General features: G+C 41.9%; 1 protein-coding gene across 9 annotated transcripts in view; it reads right to left on the bottom strand.

Moving 5' to 3' along the window:
• Positions 1-18965, bottom strand: part of MYLK (myosin light chain kinase) — a 326396-nt gene that overhangs the window by 5529 nt on the left and 301902 nt on the right. For all 9 annotated transcript variants that reach the window (XM_039495244.1, XM_039495239.1, XM_039495241.1 and 6 more), the window contains 2 exons: positions 14425-14548; positions 532-684 (listed from right to left, as the gene is read on the bottom strand). In XM_039495244.1, coding sequence (XP_039351178.1) covers positions 532-684; positions 14425-14548 — 277 coding nt within the window. The remainder of the gene's footprint in view (positions 1-531; positions 685-14424; positions 14549-18965) is intronic.

Raw genomic sequence — 18965 nt, 5'->3', positions numbered from 1 at the left:
CTACTATTAATAAAAAGGGCGATGGCCCATGGCTTTTGTGAAACTGAGCTTTATGAGAGTCATAGGAAATGTATGGTCATGTCAGAGCCATCCACTCAGGGGCATCACATTTAAAAACAAGTGAGAAAAAACAAAATCCTATTGCAATCCACTCAGATCAAGAAGCAGCATTTCATGCTGGGTTCTTTAGCTCCCATGTGCTACATCACTATATTAATGAGGATGATCGCTCAAACCACATAGTACGACACCATGGGATATATCTGGCATACGAGTCCATCCCTGAGGGAAAGAAGTGAAATGAATGAGCAGACACTTAAAGTGCTCCATTCCAATCTGTGCAGCGTCAAGTGAATGATGGCTGTGGTGACGAACACAAAGACACAGAATTTTGGAGCATTCAGAGCTCCTTATTCATTGCTGCCCAAGGTGTTTGTGTAAAAAAGAAAGATATTCAGAGTGTGGGAGCAAGAGGTGCCCAAGTTCAGTTAAATAGGAAAGTGCAAAGTATGGCAAGTCCAACAGCTTTACTTCATATCCTTCTTTAGCAGATTGCTGATAAAGTCCTTGGCATCATCAGAGATTTCATCAAAAGCTTCATCATCAAAGTCCCAGGTTGCTGAGGTAACATTGGCTAAAGTTTCATTGTCATTGTCTCCCATGAAAGGAGAAAGTCCACTGACCCTGAGGATAAAAAAAGAAAAACAACAACCCACAAAACAGTGTCAGTCTTTAAATGAGCACAGATAACAGTTAACATCCTTGTGACAGCTCTTTGCTCTCTGAAAATCTGTATTAGGAGAAGTCGCATGTCAACTTAAAATAATATACTTGAAAGTTGATATACAGGCAAAATAAATGGGAAGAGGACTAGAATTTAAATTCCCAAAGCTAAAAAAGAAAAATTCTCCTCTTTCTTATACCGCCCCCATTTTGGGGAGAGATAACAGCAGTTAGGTAAAGATGAAGTGGAGAGTTAGGCTACGTCTTCACTACCCGCCGTATCGGCGGGTAGCGATCGATTTTTCAGGGATCGATATATCGCGTCTCATCTAGACGTGATATATCGATCCCCGAACGCGCTCCTATCGATTCCGGAACTCCACCACCGCGAACGGCGGTGGCGGAGTCGACATGGAGAGCCCCGGACATCGATCCCGCGCCGTGAGGACGGATAAGTGATCGATATAAGATACTTCAACTTCAGCTACGTTATTCACGTAGCTGAAGTTGCGTATCTTATATCGATTTTCCCCCTTAGTGTAGACCAGCCCTTAGAGTTTGATACCATAATAATTTGCTACATAGAAGGTTCAGCTCTCCTCAGATAATGACTATGCAAAGATAATACTGTAACTCAGCAGATCTGCTTCTTGTGTATATTCAAAGTCATATTTGCTAACTTTAGTGACAGAAATAAGATTTTAGTGCTTTTTACTCCTCATGCTCAGGCAAGGCCCACATAGCTAGAAGTGAGAGCTGGATCCTGTCCCTTCTCATGCATTAACAAAGTTCTTTTCTAAAAATTGATTACAGGCCAGTTATAATGGTGCAACCTCACTCTAGGCAGTGGAGTTGCACAATGTATCTGCAGACATAATTTGGCTTTGAAGTCTGTTATTACTGATGATGATGCATGAGAAGGAAATAACATAGCTGGTTTCTGATATGTGAAGTTGAGTTTGCAGGGCTGGCAGTTAGAAGAAATATCTTTGTACTGAGCAAATTTGATCTGTTTTCACCGAGGGAGAGACACGCACAAACATGGAACCTCCACCTCATCCTGCCATTTTTACAGAATATCTTTTCAAAGTAGAGCAGCACTTTAAGTAACACTATAACCTAATATAAGCTATGTAAGTGATGACAACTCAGTATTATTGCATCTAGAAATCAGCTGTGGAAATGTCAAAGAAGGCCTATAATAATCCATTTCTATAAACATATAGCAACATCAAGAACAGAAATGGGCCCAAGCTGCAAAGTTCTGATACTGATCTGAACTCTTCCAAAGTTCAGGAACATTCATATCCAGGGATTCAGTTCGGCCCTTTTCAGAAATCAGCCACAGAGGTCAGATCTGGATCAGGATCCAGTCTTTTCCAGAGTTCGGGGTTGTTCAAATTCTAGTTTTGGCTCATTGCTAATAAGAGGAAACACTAGGATTCAAACATTTTTCTAAAACCTCTGTTTTGTACATGGTAAACTAAAGAGGCAGCTCTGTTAATCCAACCACTAGGTGGAAGCAAGGAACTGTCTAGAATGTTGGTTTTTAGATTGTGGGGCAGATATGCAAGGACCTGACTAGTTCATTTTTTCTTGTTTCTTCAAGGTATCCAGTGTATGCTGGTCCAATTCCCTGGAGAGGTCAACCCTGTCCCCTTGTGCCCTAGGATAGCATGGGTGGGAGGAGGTTAATCCCAGAATCTCTGCTCTCTCCCTGTGCCCCCATCCCAATATGCTCAGCACTGAGCCACCATCCTTCTGCTGGCCAGCTGTCATGGGAACTGCACAGCCTCACAAGAACTCCCTCCCTTTCTATAGCTCTCACTCCGCCTATGACTGCACTGGGAATTAACATGGCAGGGACAGTGTGCATGGGCCTGGCCCCCCAGCAAAGGCCTCGCACAACTGTGTGGGCACACACACACATGCATGGAGGGGGCGGAACCAATGAACACAAGTTGCCGCTCCAGGTAGCTGGGATTCAAATAGGGTGTGTGAGAGCCTCCTCCCACCCTGGCTGCTCATGTGGGGATTTTCTCCTTTCCTCTGGGGTCCAAACTGCGCACCATCTGGGTACCCTTGTGCCAAAGGGGCACATATGGGACATGAATCTCCGAAGGGAGGTGCAGCAAAAAAAGTTTGGGAACTTCTGGTCTAGAATAGTCCATTGAAAGACAGGTACATCATTATAGGTCAGTGCATCACCAGCTGCCTGTAACTGTGCCCAGAGGAGTCTCTTCATTCTGGGAATCAAGTAAACATATATATATCATCATTACCACGGTGCCTTAGTGCTTACCCTGATGACTGACATTCACAGAAAGTGAAAGCAGACAAGGCTGTCATTATTGCTTAAGAAGATATAAATACTGTTGTCATAATCCACAGAATGCTTTGGTGTCCCTTCAAGTGTCAGGAAAGTGGGCATGAACCCTAGAGACTCCTATGCCACTGTCAGAGAGTAGTAACTTTTGGTTACTACCAGCAAGGGCTAGATTCAAGCTAGTGAACAAGGGATGAAGGTTCTGTCCCACTAATGTATCAAAGTTGCCCAGACTCCCATGACATTTGCTTTGTTGCCCTTCACTAGCTCTGATTTATCATGGTATGGAAATCCGTTTTTTTTTTAAAGCACACAATTCAATTAAAAACATTCTTAAGAATGTAGGCAGGGTAAGTGTAGCCGTGTCAGTCCCAGGCTATTACAGAGACCAGGTGGGTGAAGTACTATCTTTTATTGGACCAACTTCTGTTGGTGAGAGAGCTGAGCTTTTGAAAGCTTGTCTCTCTCACTAACAGAAGGTGGTCCAAATAAAGATATTAACTCACCCTCCTTGTCATACTTAAGAATGTTATTTCAAGACAGGTTGCCTTCCATTTAGTTTAAATAGCTGCTAACTAACTGCTGTTTAAAACTACTACCACTAGAGGGCACCTCTGTCCAGGATATTATTTTTCAATATGCTTGGACTCAATGTCTTTAAGATAACTGTCTTTACAAAAACTATATTAATTTGAGAGAGAGGCACTAGGAAGGGGAAGAATCTTAAAACACTGTATTGAGCTTTAGGGCAAATGGCCTGGGATCAAGCCCTCACAATGCCTTTTATATACCTATAGCTTAAAACAAAGGTTATAGGGCACTTGCCTAGATCTTTGGCTATGTGTTTTTAGCTTTCATTCTGACACTTATCGTAAGTGTTGCTCTGGTGGCCCATGTAATGAACCTTCCAGTGGACCATTCTATTGTTAGTTGTGGGTGAGATTTTTAAAAACTTTTTCCTTGAGGCAGGAAACTTAAATAAAATCCTGGCCCCATTGAAGTCAATGGGAAAATGCCTAATGACTTCAATGGGACCAGGATTTCACCCAAGTCTATTTGTGCTTTGTATATGGTCGAGTAAACAATGAACAATTCATTTACAAAATGAGAAGGCCACTGTGTATCAAGCTACTCACAGTGACTCCAGCATGCCACTGCTGCATATCAGAAAAAGGAGGCAGTAAAAGAATAGGAGTGAATTGGGGCACTGATCCACATGGTAATACAAGAAACATTTATTGTATTTGGATTCCATGATCTCCACCCCAGTTATGTGTGCTATTCAGAGCGGATCATTCAACAGGACAGAACTTCCTTTTTTCACCATAAAAGGCATCCCGGACTGGTCATCGCGCATTACAAAAGGAAACCTTCAAGGATGTGCTTGCCCTAAACTCAGCAGCCCAGTAGCTGCAGCACAGGACTGAAGGGCACTTTGACAAGTCCCCTTAATTAATGAGCAGATGTGAAAGAAAGAAGGGTCACAAGTACCAAAACTCTAGAACGCAGTACTGTATGCGACAGTCCTGGACTGGCAGGGGGTTGGACTAAGGATATAATAATATGCCTTTCATCTTCAACATTTGATGTACTCCACCTAAAATTTTGACCTAGGGAGAACCATAGTACTATAGAGACTCAATTCTGTAAGGGGCTCTCAGGCTCAGATCCCAGAAAGCGCCTAAGTACATGACTAACTTTAAAGCATGTGAGCAGTCCCATTGAAGTCAATGGGACTACTTTTGTTCTTAAAATTAAACATGTGCTGAAGTGCTTTGTTGACTCAGGGCCGCAATGCTCCACATCTGTGGGTGAAACAGCCTCCTTTGTTGGCTCTTTCTGAGCCCTGACCATTTCAACCTCCTTTTTATGCAGTCAGACAGACTCCAACAATATCACTGCTCCTGAACAAAACAAAATTAGGTGGAACTCACTGCGTTTTAAAAAACACTCTGGATTGAAACATGTGAAGTCATCTCTAAATATATTGTTTACAGAAAGCACTTGAAGAATGAACGATCAGGCCCAGTGAAACTGCTGAAAGACCCACTACCCTTCAAGAATTGCTTCTGTCCATACATTTTAAAGATACTAGACTTTCACAGAATTATTAACAGCCACCACAAAAGAGTTATGCTGCTCCCCTTTGTCACTAACAACTCCATCCAAAATTTGGTACAAAGACTGCTCCCCAGGGTTGTGCTGTCATAAGTAAACTGGAAAATATCCACTCTTTGTAGCCTCATTCCCTCACACAAAGGTATCACTAAATATTTTACTGCCCCTGGAAGTTGCTTGTAACAAAGTCTAGTATCTCATACAGACATTTGGAAAACTAGCTAGGTACTGTATGTGAGGTGGAGGCATAAGCCCCAGAGGGGAAGAAGTAAATCAAAATGAACAGATGTATTTGCTTCTTATTTGAGAAATGGTTTATTCTCTTAATTTACACCAGGTAAGGTACACTACACTACACTGAAGGGCATCTTTACAAGTGTGTACAATACTAAAAGTCACATGCATGGATGTGTAATAAGACCTATGAAAACTGGAAGATTAATGTGTGAAAAAGTGACAATGTAAAATGACATCTTACTTCACAATATCTGTTCTGTCTTTTACACATCTCTGTTTACTACCCAGGACAAGTTTTCACTCCTTGTAGCACTGCAAAGACAGTATGGCCGCTGGTAGAGTGAAAAGGATTCTATTCTGCCTTCATGCTTCATCAGCAAGTATCGTTAGATAAGTTACTGATGCAGAATCTCTGGCCCTGATTAAGCCAAGTACTCAAGGATGTGCTTAAATCCATTCCTGCTCAACAAAGCATTTCAGCATGTGCTTTAGGGCACGTCTACACTACCCGTCGGATCGGCGGGTAGTGATCCATCTATCGGGGATCGATTTATCACATCTAGTGTAGACGCGATAAAATCGATCCTGATCGCTCTGCTGTCGACTCTGGAACTCAACCACGGCGAGATGTGGAACCAGAGTTGACAGGGGAGCGGCAGCGGTCGACTCGCCGCCATCCTCACAGCCAGGTAAATCTACCTACGATACGCTAACTTCAGCTACGCTATTCACGTAGCTGAAGTTGCATATCTTAGGTTGACCCCCCGACCCCCGCACAGTGTAGACCTAGCCTAAGTCTCACCAAAGTCACTGTTATTAACAGGCCATGTAAGAGGCAGAAATCTTGTTTCAGGGGGAGTCTGATTCCAAATCTGGAGCCACACTATCATTGTTACAGTGTCTCTTTTCTGACTATAACTGCACCATAAGTGAAACTAGCTCCCAACCAGCACTTATTCAGCAGATCAGTACAACTGATGCAGGGGTAATAATTTCACACAAATTAAGTGTTCCTGAATGATTTCTTTGTGAAAAAATACTTGTGTGGTCATTGCAAGGGGTATCCCACTCTTCATCAATACTTGATTGCAAATGTGACCTTTGTACACTCTCCACAAATAATATTACACAGATTATTTCATGGAGTGACAGACACAGGCAGGCCCATTTCAGTGAGATTAGGACTTTTTGCTACTATGCAAAAGACTTGATTTTTCATGCCTGGTTTATCAGTTCCAATACTAGTAGGGGCTGGGAGAGCTGTAGAGGTAATGCCCTGTGGGGAGATAGCAACTTCATTGTTCTGCAGCAACTTCTCAGGCCTAACAAAGGGTAATGGTGGGAGAAGCAATATCATTGTCCTGCAGAGTGCTTGGAGGCTCAGGGTAAGACCAGGGGCGGCTCTACAAATTTGGCCGCCCCAAGCAATCATGCCCGGGAGGCGCCCCCGAGCCGCGGGAGCAGCGGACCTGCCGCGGGCATGACTGCGGAGGGTCCGCTGGTCGCGCGGCTCAGCTAACCCCTCCGCAGCTGCGGGCGGTTCGCTGTCGCTGGGCGCGGTTGAGCTGGGAGGTCCAGCCGAGCCGCGGGACCCAGCGACCGTCCGCAGTCTTCTGCGGCAGGTGCCCAGCCTGCCGCCCCCCTGGGAAAGGGCCGCCCCAGGCGGGTGCTTGCCCCGCTGGGCTCTAGAGCCGCCCCTGGGTAAGACTGATGGAAGCTGGGAGAGAAAAGAGTCCGTTTTTAGAAAAAATGGAGTGGTTGACATATAGGAATGTTTGGTAAACTCTAAAATGCATTCATTTGAATTGATTTATTATGCATTTACTGTACTTAGTAAATTACATGTAGCAGCCCATTGTACATTAAGCAACCAAAACACTCTCCTCTATTCTGTGCTTTCCAAACACTATTTCAAAATACTGTTGTTTAAAACTCAATCAGGTTTTCCTACATCTGGACCTTCCATGCTGTTGAGAATTTATAAGGCCATAATAACTGTTCCTTTACTCCTGAGTTAAAGTGTTTGAGTCAGTTGATTTGCATTGGGAATACTTGTAAGGAAGGCCATATCTTTGTATGTATTCAGAAAACAAAACAAAGACAAATTGGCAGCTAATGGATGCAGTACCCACAAGCTCTTGTCTTTATCACAGAACTTCTTGACCTGGGGACTCAGTTGTTCCTTTCTTAATAGCCATTTAAAGTAATAAATGCCTAGCAATTGGTTTGACGGATTATGGAAACAATTTCCTTTAGGAATGTGAAAGCTAAGTGATAAAAATGAGCTGCGTGCACCCAGGAAAATTAATTTTGAGTTTAAGCGATGATCTTACTATTAGACGAATATCAGGCTGTTTACTGAAAACATTTTTCCAGCTACTTAACCAGGCATCTTTCTGGCATTCTAAACTCAATTTGTTTAAAAAGTCTTTTGCAATTTCCATTTTTAAGGAAAGGACTGAGATATTTTACTCTCTTGACAATGCTAAGTATTTATGTACCTGTTCTTGGAAGATCCTGAGTGCCTATATTTATAGACGCTAAGACCAGAAGGAACCATTAGATCATCTAGCCTGAGCTCCTGCACAACACATGCCATAGAATTTCATCCAGTAATTCCTGCAGTAAGACCAGGACTAATCAAAGGAAACTGAGCATGCTCAATGCCTCACACAATCACTCACTGAGCATTGCCTGCCATGCTCAGCATCTCCCGTGATTGGACCTCAAGGATGCTGAGTTCCACTTTACAATCCTTTCAACATATTGCCAGTGACAAATGAGCAAATCTGACTAACTGTTAGAATGAATCAAACACACTGGTTCTAATAGCCCTAGCAGGTAATTTGAAGTAAATACACTTAGGTGAACATGATCATAACTAAGGCTGCGAGTTTGTCACAGAGGTCATGGAAGTCATGGATTCCATGACTTTCCGTGACCTCCATGACATCTGCTGTGGCTGGTGTGCCTGGCTCAGGGGCATCTCAGGGAGCCCCTGCACCAGTCGCACCAGCCACTGCTGGGGCAGTCTCGGGCCACCGCATTCTCCTGCTTAGCAGCAGCAGAGTTTGGGTGTGGGAGAAGACAGGGGGTTGGGACGCGGGATGGGGTGAGGCAGGCCCTGGGCGACGCTTACCTGGGAGGCTCCCTGGAAGCGGCGACATCCCACTGGCTCAGCTCCTAGGAGGAGGCATGGCCAGGAAGTTCTGCGTGCTACCTCTGCCTGCAGACACCGCTGTGGTTCCTGGCTAATGGGAGCTGCAAAGCCAGCGCTCTGGGCAGAGGCAGCGTGCAGAGCTTCTTGGCCATGCCTCTGCCTAGGCAGAGTTTTATGTTACTGAATGTTAGCAATACAGCTGTCCAAAAGGGTTCATCAGAAAAGAACCAAGAATAGTAAAAATAAACAAAAATTCTGTAGTGCCTGCAAGACTAAATGGCATAGAGACAGCTGGAAAGAATTCATCATGATTATGCTTCAATTAGACAAAGGTTATTATAAATGCAAAGAGAAACCCTGAAAATAGACAAATGGAGATGATTTACACAACCCATAGTTTTTGTGGCATGTTACTTCAAAGTCAATACATTAACTAAAGATGATGGGACAAGAAGTAGAACAGGACAGTAAGTGAGATCAAACAGGAAGACAAACAATAAGATATAGGTACAATGGAGGAAATGTAAAGAACAAAAACAATTATGTAGTGACTGGAGTGAATGCTTTATTTGGGATGATTAAGAAGGACTGAACATGAATAGCATGGAAAAATAAAAACTAACTGGAGGCCAGTGCTATATATGTGCCAAGCATAATCAGTGTTACGTGGCAGCTGTCCTCACCAAGGAAGGAGAGGAAATTGTGTAAGGGGGTATTACTACAGAATATGCAACAAGAATAGTAGGAAATTAAGGAAAATATAGGCGATGAATTTCCAGAAAAACATTCCAACAGCAAGGTCTATCAGACAATGGAATAATTGTATTAATTTATTTCTATTGCAGTACTGCCTAGGAGCTTCAGCCATGGAAGAGGCCCCCCTTGTGCTAGGCACTGTACAAATACAGAATAAAGAGACAGTCTCTGCCCCAAAAGAGTTTACAATCGAAATGTAAGACAAGAGACAGATAGGCAGACATAAGAGTACAAAGAATCAATGAGATCGTATTGGTCAACATGAAAGGCGGTGGCTTCAGCACCCTGGCAGCCAAGTGAATGGTAGAAACCCCTTTGCTTGAAACATTTAAAAGTGAAGTTGACATCACACTGGAAATCAGACTGTGACAGAGCGTCCTTGGTGTTGCTGCTGGATTGGAGAGAAGAAATAAGGAGTTCTCCCCCTTTGTGTGCCCCATGAAAAAAGCTGGGCTGGTCGGAGTCCTTGTACTCTGGAGAGCACAAGAACTGCTTCATCCATATCGCCAAGGCCACAGATTGGCCCAAAAGGTGTGAGGAGGAAACAGAACTGTGTATTATTGCCCACATCTCTGCACGTGCTGGAATTAAGTATGCTGTGGGGAAGCTGGGTGCACCATTCCCAATGATAGTGCAGCGTCTACACTTCAGTTGGCACACACAGAAACTACAAGAGGGATTGTGCCAAAGGCCTTTGAAGAAGTGAGGCTCTGCATTGCAACCCTGAGGTTGTATATCACCAGTTCATTCTATTGCACAGAAAAGTCCTGCACGGGCAGAGAGAGATTAACTGATTATTATTATTACATACTCTTGGCTGAGTTCCAACTGCACCCAGCTCTGTACAAGACATCAAGGAAGACACAGATAACATTGGGCACAATAGCAAAACCACAGTGGGAAACTCTGCTCCTTGTCTTTCTTTTGGTTGGGTGTGTTTTGTAATGGGGTTGTGACAGTACACTCCAACTTCTCTGATTTTATACTTCCATCGTGGTGAAGATACATCTGCCCTTGACTGCTGCATCAAACTACTTGTGACTCTAGTTATGTATCAGTGAGGCAAAGATCTTCACTGTGTATGTGGAGTGTCAAGAAAATTTCCCCCCTAAAGTTTTAAAGGAGTTTAAGGCAGACATGTGTGATAAATCCTATGAAATATTTCAGGAGATTAATCAAGTTGCCAGAGAATCTGAAGCAAACATAGCTTTATTCTTCATGCAGAACAACAGCCCAGGAAACTATAGGTTAATCTAGATGACTGAACTTCCAAAAAGAGGCAAAAGTCTAAGGTTCTAAAAAACATGTCTCTGGGATGTTGCAAACACAGGAATGGTTTGCATGGGAACATATATGAAGAGTGTGGCGAAACAAAAAAAATCCACCACACTCTAAAATGAAGATCAAACAGTTATGAGGGAATGTATGACATAGCTGACTAACGTATGCAGTGTTATTGTAGCCATGTTGGTCCCAAGTTATTAGGGAGACAAGGAGGGTGAAGTAATATCTTTTACTGGACCAACTTCTGTTGATGAGAGCGACAAGCTTTCGAGCTTACACAGAGCTCTTCTTCAGGTCTGGGAAACTGACTCAGGGCATGTCTGCACTAGTGAGCTTCCAGGGGCACAGCTGTACCGATGCAAGAGCGTTTGTGTAGCCATTCTATGCTAAGGGGAGAGAGCTCACCTGTCAACATAATAAAACCACCTCCATGAGCAGCAGTAGCTATGTTGGCGGGAGAGCGTACCACTATACACACTACCACTGCCAGTGAAACTTATGTCACTCGGGTGTGCTTTTTCACACCCCGAGTGACATAAGTTTTTCCAACATAAGTGGTAGTGTAGACATGGCCCCAGAGTGTCAATGCTAAATACAAGATAGAACAGATGGTTTAGCCTAAGTAGTTACCACATATTTCAAGGGACCATTCAAGGTGAAGAGGCCTGAAAACATCCCTCCAGCCACAGAGAGGAAAGGAAGGGACAGGTGGGGTGGGGTAGGGTAGGATATGGAGAAGCAGCTGGAGTGGGGTTGTTAGTGGGTTACAGATTGTTGTAATAAATCATAAATCCAGTGTCTCTTTTCAGTCCATGATTTTTAGTGTCTAGCAAAATTATGAATTTAAGCTCCAAGGCTTCTCTTCTGAAAGGGCTGTGCAGCTTTCCTTTGAGGATGAGGACTGATAAGTCAGATATAGAGTGATCGCTTTGTGGAAGGTGTTCCTCCACAGGTGATGTCATGTTTTTGTCTTTTATCATCTTCCGTGTGAGTTCACATGAGAGCATAGTGATTGTCTGGTTTCACCCACATAGTTGTTATTGGGGCATTTAGTGCAGTGGATGAGGTACACCACATATTGAAATAGGCATGTTTAGGACCCACAGATTTTGAAAGGTGTGTTGTGGGGCAGGTTTGATCATTGTAACAGTAGAGATATGTCTGTAGGTTTTCCATCCGTTGTTCTTGGCAGGCTCTGGTACCACTGAGTTGGTGTGTCTGGTCTGTGGGGAGCTTGCTTCTGATGATGAGCTTGGAGAGGCTGCGGGGTTATTTGAAGGCCAGAAGAGAGAGCTCAGGAAAGATTTTTTTTTCAAGATGGAGGTCTCCCATCGAGTGAGAGTTGTAGTTTGATGATACACTGTATGGGTTCCAGTGTGGCATGGTAGGTGACAACTAGGGATGTGAGGGTGGAGGGGGTTTTATTTCTGTATTGAAGCAGGTTCTCTTGGGGTATCTGGGTGGCCTGTTCCATGATGCGATCTGCTTCTCTGGAGTGTCCTTGTTTGGTGAAGGTGATTTTGAGTGTTTTCATGTGTATATCCTGGACTTTCTCCTCAGAACATATTTTGTGATATCTGAGTGCGTGACTGTATATAACAGATTCTTGGTGTGTCTAGGGTGGTTACTGGATCTACGAAGGTAGGCATAGTGATCCATGAGTTTCAAATATATAGTTGTCTGTAGGGTTCCATTTTTGAAGCTGATCATGGTGTCTAGAAAGTTGATGCTGATGTGGGAGTGTTCCAGAGAGTTTAATAGGTTTATTACAACAATCGGTAACTTATTAACAACTCCACCCCCCAACTGCTCTCCATATGTCTCCTGCCCTGTTCCTTTCTCTCTTTTGACTAGAGAGGTGTTAATGGGCCACTTCACCTTGAATGTCACTTTGAAACATATTAGCTACCTATGATAAACAATCTGCTTCACTGTGTATTTAGCAGTGAGTTAGGGCTTGTCTACATTACCGCTGGATCGAGGGGAAGCGATCGATCCAGTCGGGGTCGACTTATCGCGTCTAGTCTAGATGTGATAAATCAACCACCGAGTGCTCTCCCATCGACTCCAGTACTCCAACAGGGAGAGAGGCGCAGGTGGAGTTGATGGGAGAGTATCAGCTGTCAACTTACCGCAATGAAGATTCTCCAATCAGTAGATCTAAGTACGTCGACTTCAGCTACGTTATTCACGTAGCTGAAGTTGCGTAACTTAGATCGATCCCTACACAGTGTAGACCAGGCCTTAGTTACCCAGCCTGAAGAAGATCTCTGTGTAAGCTCGAAAGCTTGTCTCTCTCACCAACAGAAGCTGGTCCAATAAACGACATTGCCTCACACACCTTGTCCCTCAAATATCTGACCAAGGCATTCTTCTTTTTTATTATAAAGTCTAATAGTATTTTCTTAACAGGTAGACAAGATTTGAGAAAATAAATGAAAGGAACCCGTGAGCATGTGCCTTTCACATAGTACTCTAAAGCAAAGTCTGAACACTGTGCAGAGTCATACGCTCCCTGCACTTTGGCGTTAGCAACACATTACCAATAAGATAAAGTTCTGCTCAAACCTTCTTCCGTAGGCATGGCTGCCCCTCGGGTTCCTGGTTTAGGACTGCTCAGCCAACCCCTAGATCCATTCCCACTAGATAACCACTCCTACCTCTCTTGTAACTAGATCGGGTAATGGGTCACCTGTCTCAGTAAGTGGGCAGATCAAAAACCCTTTCCCTGCTACTAAAGTGGGATGTTTCAAGAATACAGAGCAATCCTGTTACAGAATCATAAACAAATGGACTTAAATTAGAGTGTGATATTGTGATGAGAAAGACAGAAAGAAAAAAGCTGTTCTCAACTGAATTATTATATTTATTTGTTATAGAACATCAAACTTGAACACATCGAAGCTGGAGTCAGATAATTTCTATTGCTCTTCACATGCAAGAATGAAAACCCTGTTCACCCTATGTACTCTTCTAGAAATATCTGCTCAAAGATGATGAGTGTATATAATCAATCACCTACATAAAAAGACCATCTAAGCAGCAACTGTAACCAACCTCATATTTGCATTAGGTTGATACAAACTGTTTATAAAAATTAATTAGTTTATCCAGTGGTAGATGTATAATAGAAAAATCTTTTTAAAACTGGTACAGCATCACTGGGATTTGTTAGTTCATCTTAAAGATTTTCAAAGGATATAATCAGGATTGGAGAAACTCAAAATGTAACTGGTCATTTTTATTGGTGTAAATTTGCTAAATACATATAATTCATCCATATTCTTTTTCTACCATAAATGTTTCAGTACTCTGATTTCTAAGATAAGTAACATCAATGGCAGCAACCCAGGGATTCACAAGCAACCCTTCAATAACAAGTCAAGGTACACGCAAGGAAACAGACTTAGATTTCAAGACACAAAGGTGATCCTTTTAAGCAGCAGGGAAGGATAAATATTTAAAGACCATATGAAAGACATTTTAACAATGTGTTTTTAAGTGATCATGGACTGCTGCTGACTTATGTTAACTTAACATTCTTTCAACAAGCTGTATTTTTCTGAAACCCCACAATGAAAAGTGAAATTGTAGATGGCTAAACTCATGAAGGCTCCAATCCTGAAATTTATCACTGGGGTTCTTCAGAAAACAATGTGTGACTGGGGCCAACTTATGTTAGTGTTCATTGATCATTCTGTAGTTCATGATTACAAAATATAAGTGGTCATATCCTGAACAATTCACCTCTGCAGTCGCTAGGAGTTGAGCATGCTCAGAAGCTCCCAGGATTTGGCACAAGACTAGCAAGAATACTCACAAGATGTAGCAGATAACTCCTATACTCCACATATCTGTGGCATATCCAATAGGTTCATAGTTTATAACTTCTGGAGCCACAAACTCAGGTGTCCCAAAGAGAACTTTCAGAGAACCTGTACTTTCTGTGAAGAAAGAAAGAGGAAAACATTAATGGTTGTATATTTTTTGAAAGTATAATTAACAGCCTGCACTCACATTTATGGGTTAGTTATTAAACTCCGTCACCAAAAAGGTAAATAATTGACTGAGCTGCTACTAGCTTGGCCAGCTCATGTCTTCCTGGGCTCATGAACGAATAACAAATAATAATTCTTCTGTGCTAAGCATCACAAATGCACTCAGCACTGCACGAGACACACAATAAAGAGAGTTCCTCCCCTGAAGAATTTGCATTCTAAATAAGACAGACACAGGGTTACCAGCACACATTGGGAAGATAAGAGATGGGCCCAGCTTGCGATGTATGGATTCAGAGCTAAACCTTCCCAAAAGGTTTGTGGGTAGCTGGATCCATCTCTGCTTAGGTAGCTTCACAAGAGCATTTCCAGCAAAGAATACAGATGCTAAATTAGAACTGGAGGACTTTTCACTGCCCTTATCAAAGCCTTGGCAGCTTGCACTGCAAAGCAAAGTGAAACAGTAATAAATGTAGAACAAAAAAAATTGTTGGCATCCAAATATATTTCATTAAGTGAAAACAGTAGAGAAAAAAAAATCAGTGCCTTGCCACTGGTGCTTGTTTAAATTTGAAAGATGCCCAGGTAGAGAATGAGAGAAAAAAAAAAAAAAAGCACCACACATGACAGATGTTAGGTCGCTTAATGCCCTACTGGAAGGTGCTCAGATACTGCAGAGATAAGCGTGGAATAAAACCTATGCAGAATAGAAGCAAACGTGCCATATTACCAGCAAAAGCAACAACAGCACCACTATTTGTACTACACATATGTCCAGTTTCAGATAACATTTCTAGAGAAGGGTGTGAAACACCATGCAAGCCATTTAGTATGGAATTAGCAGGAAATCCAAATGTGCCTGTTTTAGACCATGTCTATTCCAAACAGCTGGAGAAGGAAACAGAGGAAAGAAGCAAGAGTGCAAGTGGGGAGGCAACCAACAAGAAGGAAGTGGGCAGGGAACAAGGATGTCCAGGAATGGAAAAAGGAAATGATCAAGTGCAAGTGGGCACAAAGGACCAAGAAATTATGTTTACTGGCTACACTGGAGCAAATGGATTTAGTTTGGGAAAGCAGCTCTTGTCCAGACTCCAAGATAACCTGGGCAATTAGTGCTTGGTGTAAATGAAGTCCACTGCCGTACTATAAAAAGAACAGGAGTACTTGTGGCACTGTAGAGACTAACAAATTTATTTGAGCATAAGCTTTCGTGGGCTACAGTTTATGCTCAAATAAATTTGTTAGTCTCTAAGGTGCCACAAGTACTCCTGTTCTTTTTATAGTACGGCAGATACAGACTAACATGGCTGCTGCTCTGAAACCTGCCCTACTATAGTTGTTATTATTTATTAATTGCATAACAGTAACACCTAGATCGGGGCCCCATCGTGCTAGGTTCTGTACAAATACAGAAGGAGAGACTGTCCCTGCCTCAAGAGATTGTATGCTCAATAGAAAGACAGACAAGGGATTGGAGGGGGAAAAGATGTAATAGACTCGGTCCATTAATGTTAAAATAATCATGTTACAAAGTGTTGCACCCTTATAACAATTAAAACAAAAACTAAAAAACTTATCAGCAGGTTAATTGTATACTAGACTACAACTGGACTTACTTGACCATCAGAACAGAGCGCTCCTACAGAATATATTTATTTGCCAGAAGCATCTAGTAGACAAATTAACCACGTTTTATTATCATTCCTGAATGATCATCAGTTCATATGGTTAAGAAATTATAATTAATTTGCCCTTCTACAGTTCCTTCCATCCAAAGATCTTAAAGCACTTTACAAACTCTAATCACACAACCTCTTAACAGCCTTTGAAACATTAGTATCCCCAGTTTATAGATCAGGAACCCAAAGCACAGAGAAGTTAAATAATTTACCCAAGGATCACACAGCAAGTCTGTGACAGAATCAGTTTTGTGCCATAATCACTAACCATCCCTTCCTCCTGCAAGTATGCACTGGGCACTATCATGGTGAATTCACTCACATTCCTCTCATCTTGTCATTTTACACACTACAAAATCCTTTCTTCCTCTTGTCATAATCGGTGATAGCAAGTTAATTCAGGAAATCTTGCAATCAACAGAGACCTCCAGGGCCATCCGGTGGAAAGGATGTCAGTTTCTAGTGACTGAAAAGCCACATTTTGCACAGAGGGCCAATTTTTTACAAGCTTAGTACATAGGAAGAACTCTGGCTTTGGCTACCATTTAAGTGAGATCTAATGCTGAAGCGTTAGTTGGAAACTGACCTTTTTTCTGCACTGTGCATAACAAATTGATTTCCAAAAAACAATGTCTTAACAGCACACACACAAAAATGCTGTGAACCCACAAAGTTTATCTTAAACAAATTTTTTACATGAGCTTCTAAGAACACCAAAAAAGGTCAGGAAAATCTCTCACTACGTCTTTGGTATTTCCTGACAAAATAAGAGAACTAATTATCTTCATAAAATGACTGCAGAGGGATTAATGGTTTTAACTAATTTAAGTTAGATCAAAGTACTGAAAGTTAAGGTGCACTAGATTTTTAGTGGTTACAAATCAATTAAAAAGAAAGTTATATTATATTGCAAATTGATGCAGTCTCCACTCAGTTATCACTTCCATTCTCTTTATGAGGGCTTTGATCGAGTAAAGTCTGCCAGATTAGAATAATAGATTGCAGTTCTAACATAGGTCCTACCCCCCTTCGATTAAAGTCAGTGGGCGTTCCAACATAATCACTCACAGAATGCTCACAATCTGTCAAAGTAGACAATTGCAAAGAAGAATGAACTAAACAAAACCACATAACAAAACAACCTTGAATGGCTTAGAGCTGTTACTAATAAAAATTGTTTTCCTTTTACTGGAAGAAGTCTGAGCTGAATGTTGGGAAAGTCTTACTGATCAGTAAAGCACTATTTTCCTTCATGTGGCCTATTTAGTATGGTATTCTCTTTGTGGGAACTGCTACACATGCCACATCTTGAACTTGGTGGATAATTTGGACAGAGTTGCTCACAGTTCAGCCATGGATTAACACCAGAGGTGAGTTTGGTTCATAGATGAGAAAAAAGGCAAATGCCCATAATGCCACTTTGCAAGCAAGAGCAATGCACAAATTAATCTACATTTTATGAAATCAAGATAAATTCTGGTGTCCATGGCTACAATCCTTCTATGATTGAGAAAAACGTAGCATAATTGCCAATTTGGTATTTGTGACATGGTTGCAGCAATTCACATTTTTGCATCACACTGTGCAAAATACATAGTGAATGCAATATGCTTTCCAATAATCCAAAAACTATTAACATGAACACCACATTGAGAAGAGGGAATCCAGTCTCTCTTCTGGAATCTTGGGTTAAACTAATCGTGATCTGAAAGTGAGGTGCTACTTGGAAAAGTTACTGTAAAAATGCCATTCTGGGATTCCATGTTTATTGTCTCTCAAAGATCAAATCTGCTGACTTCACAAGTAAATGGGTTTCCTAGATGCTAGTTGGAATCTGACAGTCAAGTTGGAGTTGTTCACACATCACCCATAAAGACTTTACTATTGGAACCTAATTAACATTTCTGCTGATGATTCTTGAATCAGAACAAAACCCAGCTTGCTATCCCAGAACTTTGTTTACTGTTATAGTGCTAACAGTAGAGTAAGTGAAATACAAATTGACTGGCAGTGAGTAAAGTAAGCAGATTGGTTGAATAAAAAGGTACCACTTTCACATAGTCTCTTTTCAGAGCATAGCCACACCTTAAATCTGGAAGGCAGACTTGTTCATTCCTAATTAGATTAATACATTCTTTTTGCTAAGAATTCTTATTATGTTTGCACTACTCTGTGACTTAAGACGGACCAGAAAGGGAAGGATGGATACAGAGATGTACTATTAAAGGTAGAATACAATCATTCCAAACATTACTTGCACACTAATCACTTGTTTTGTTTTTTGTAAAGGAATCACGCGTAATTTTATTTAAAAGGGGAGCACACAACTATGGGCCCCATTGTGAACCCATTACTTACACTGGTGAGCAGTAATTCCCATAAATTGCCCCCAAGGAAGTCAGTTGGATTAGTTACATGAATAACTGCTCCCCAAACCTGAGTAACAAGTTCACAATCTGCCCGTATCTAGTTTAATACTGGGAAAGATTTTTCTTCTGCTGCAAAGTATAAGATAAAAATAGAAAATAAAAAGAGCACTTGATGTTCAGTTAGCAGAGCAATTTGCTGTATGGCTTCCCAGCATATATGAGGCTCGCTAATGGAACTAGCGACGAGGCCACTGAAGAGCATGAAGGCAAGTAGCCATCCAAATGACTCCACTTTGGAATGACACCATACATGGG

This window comes from Mauremys reevesii, linkage group 11 (assembly GCF_016161935.1).
Source record: "Mauremys reevesii isolate NIE-2019 linkage group 11, ASM1616193v1, whole genome shotgun sequence".
Classification (NCBI taxonomy): domain Eukaryota; kingdom Metazoa; phylum Chordata; order Testudines; family Geoemydidae; genus Mauremys; species Mauremys reevesii.
Note: the sequence above shows the minus strand (reverse complement) of the source record. Positions and strands in the feature narration are given on the sequence as shown.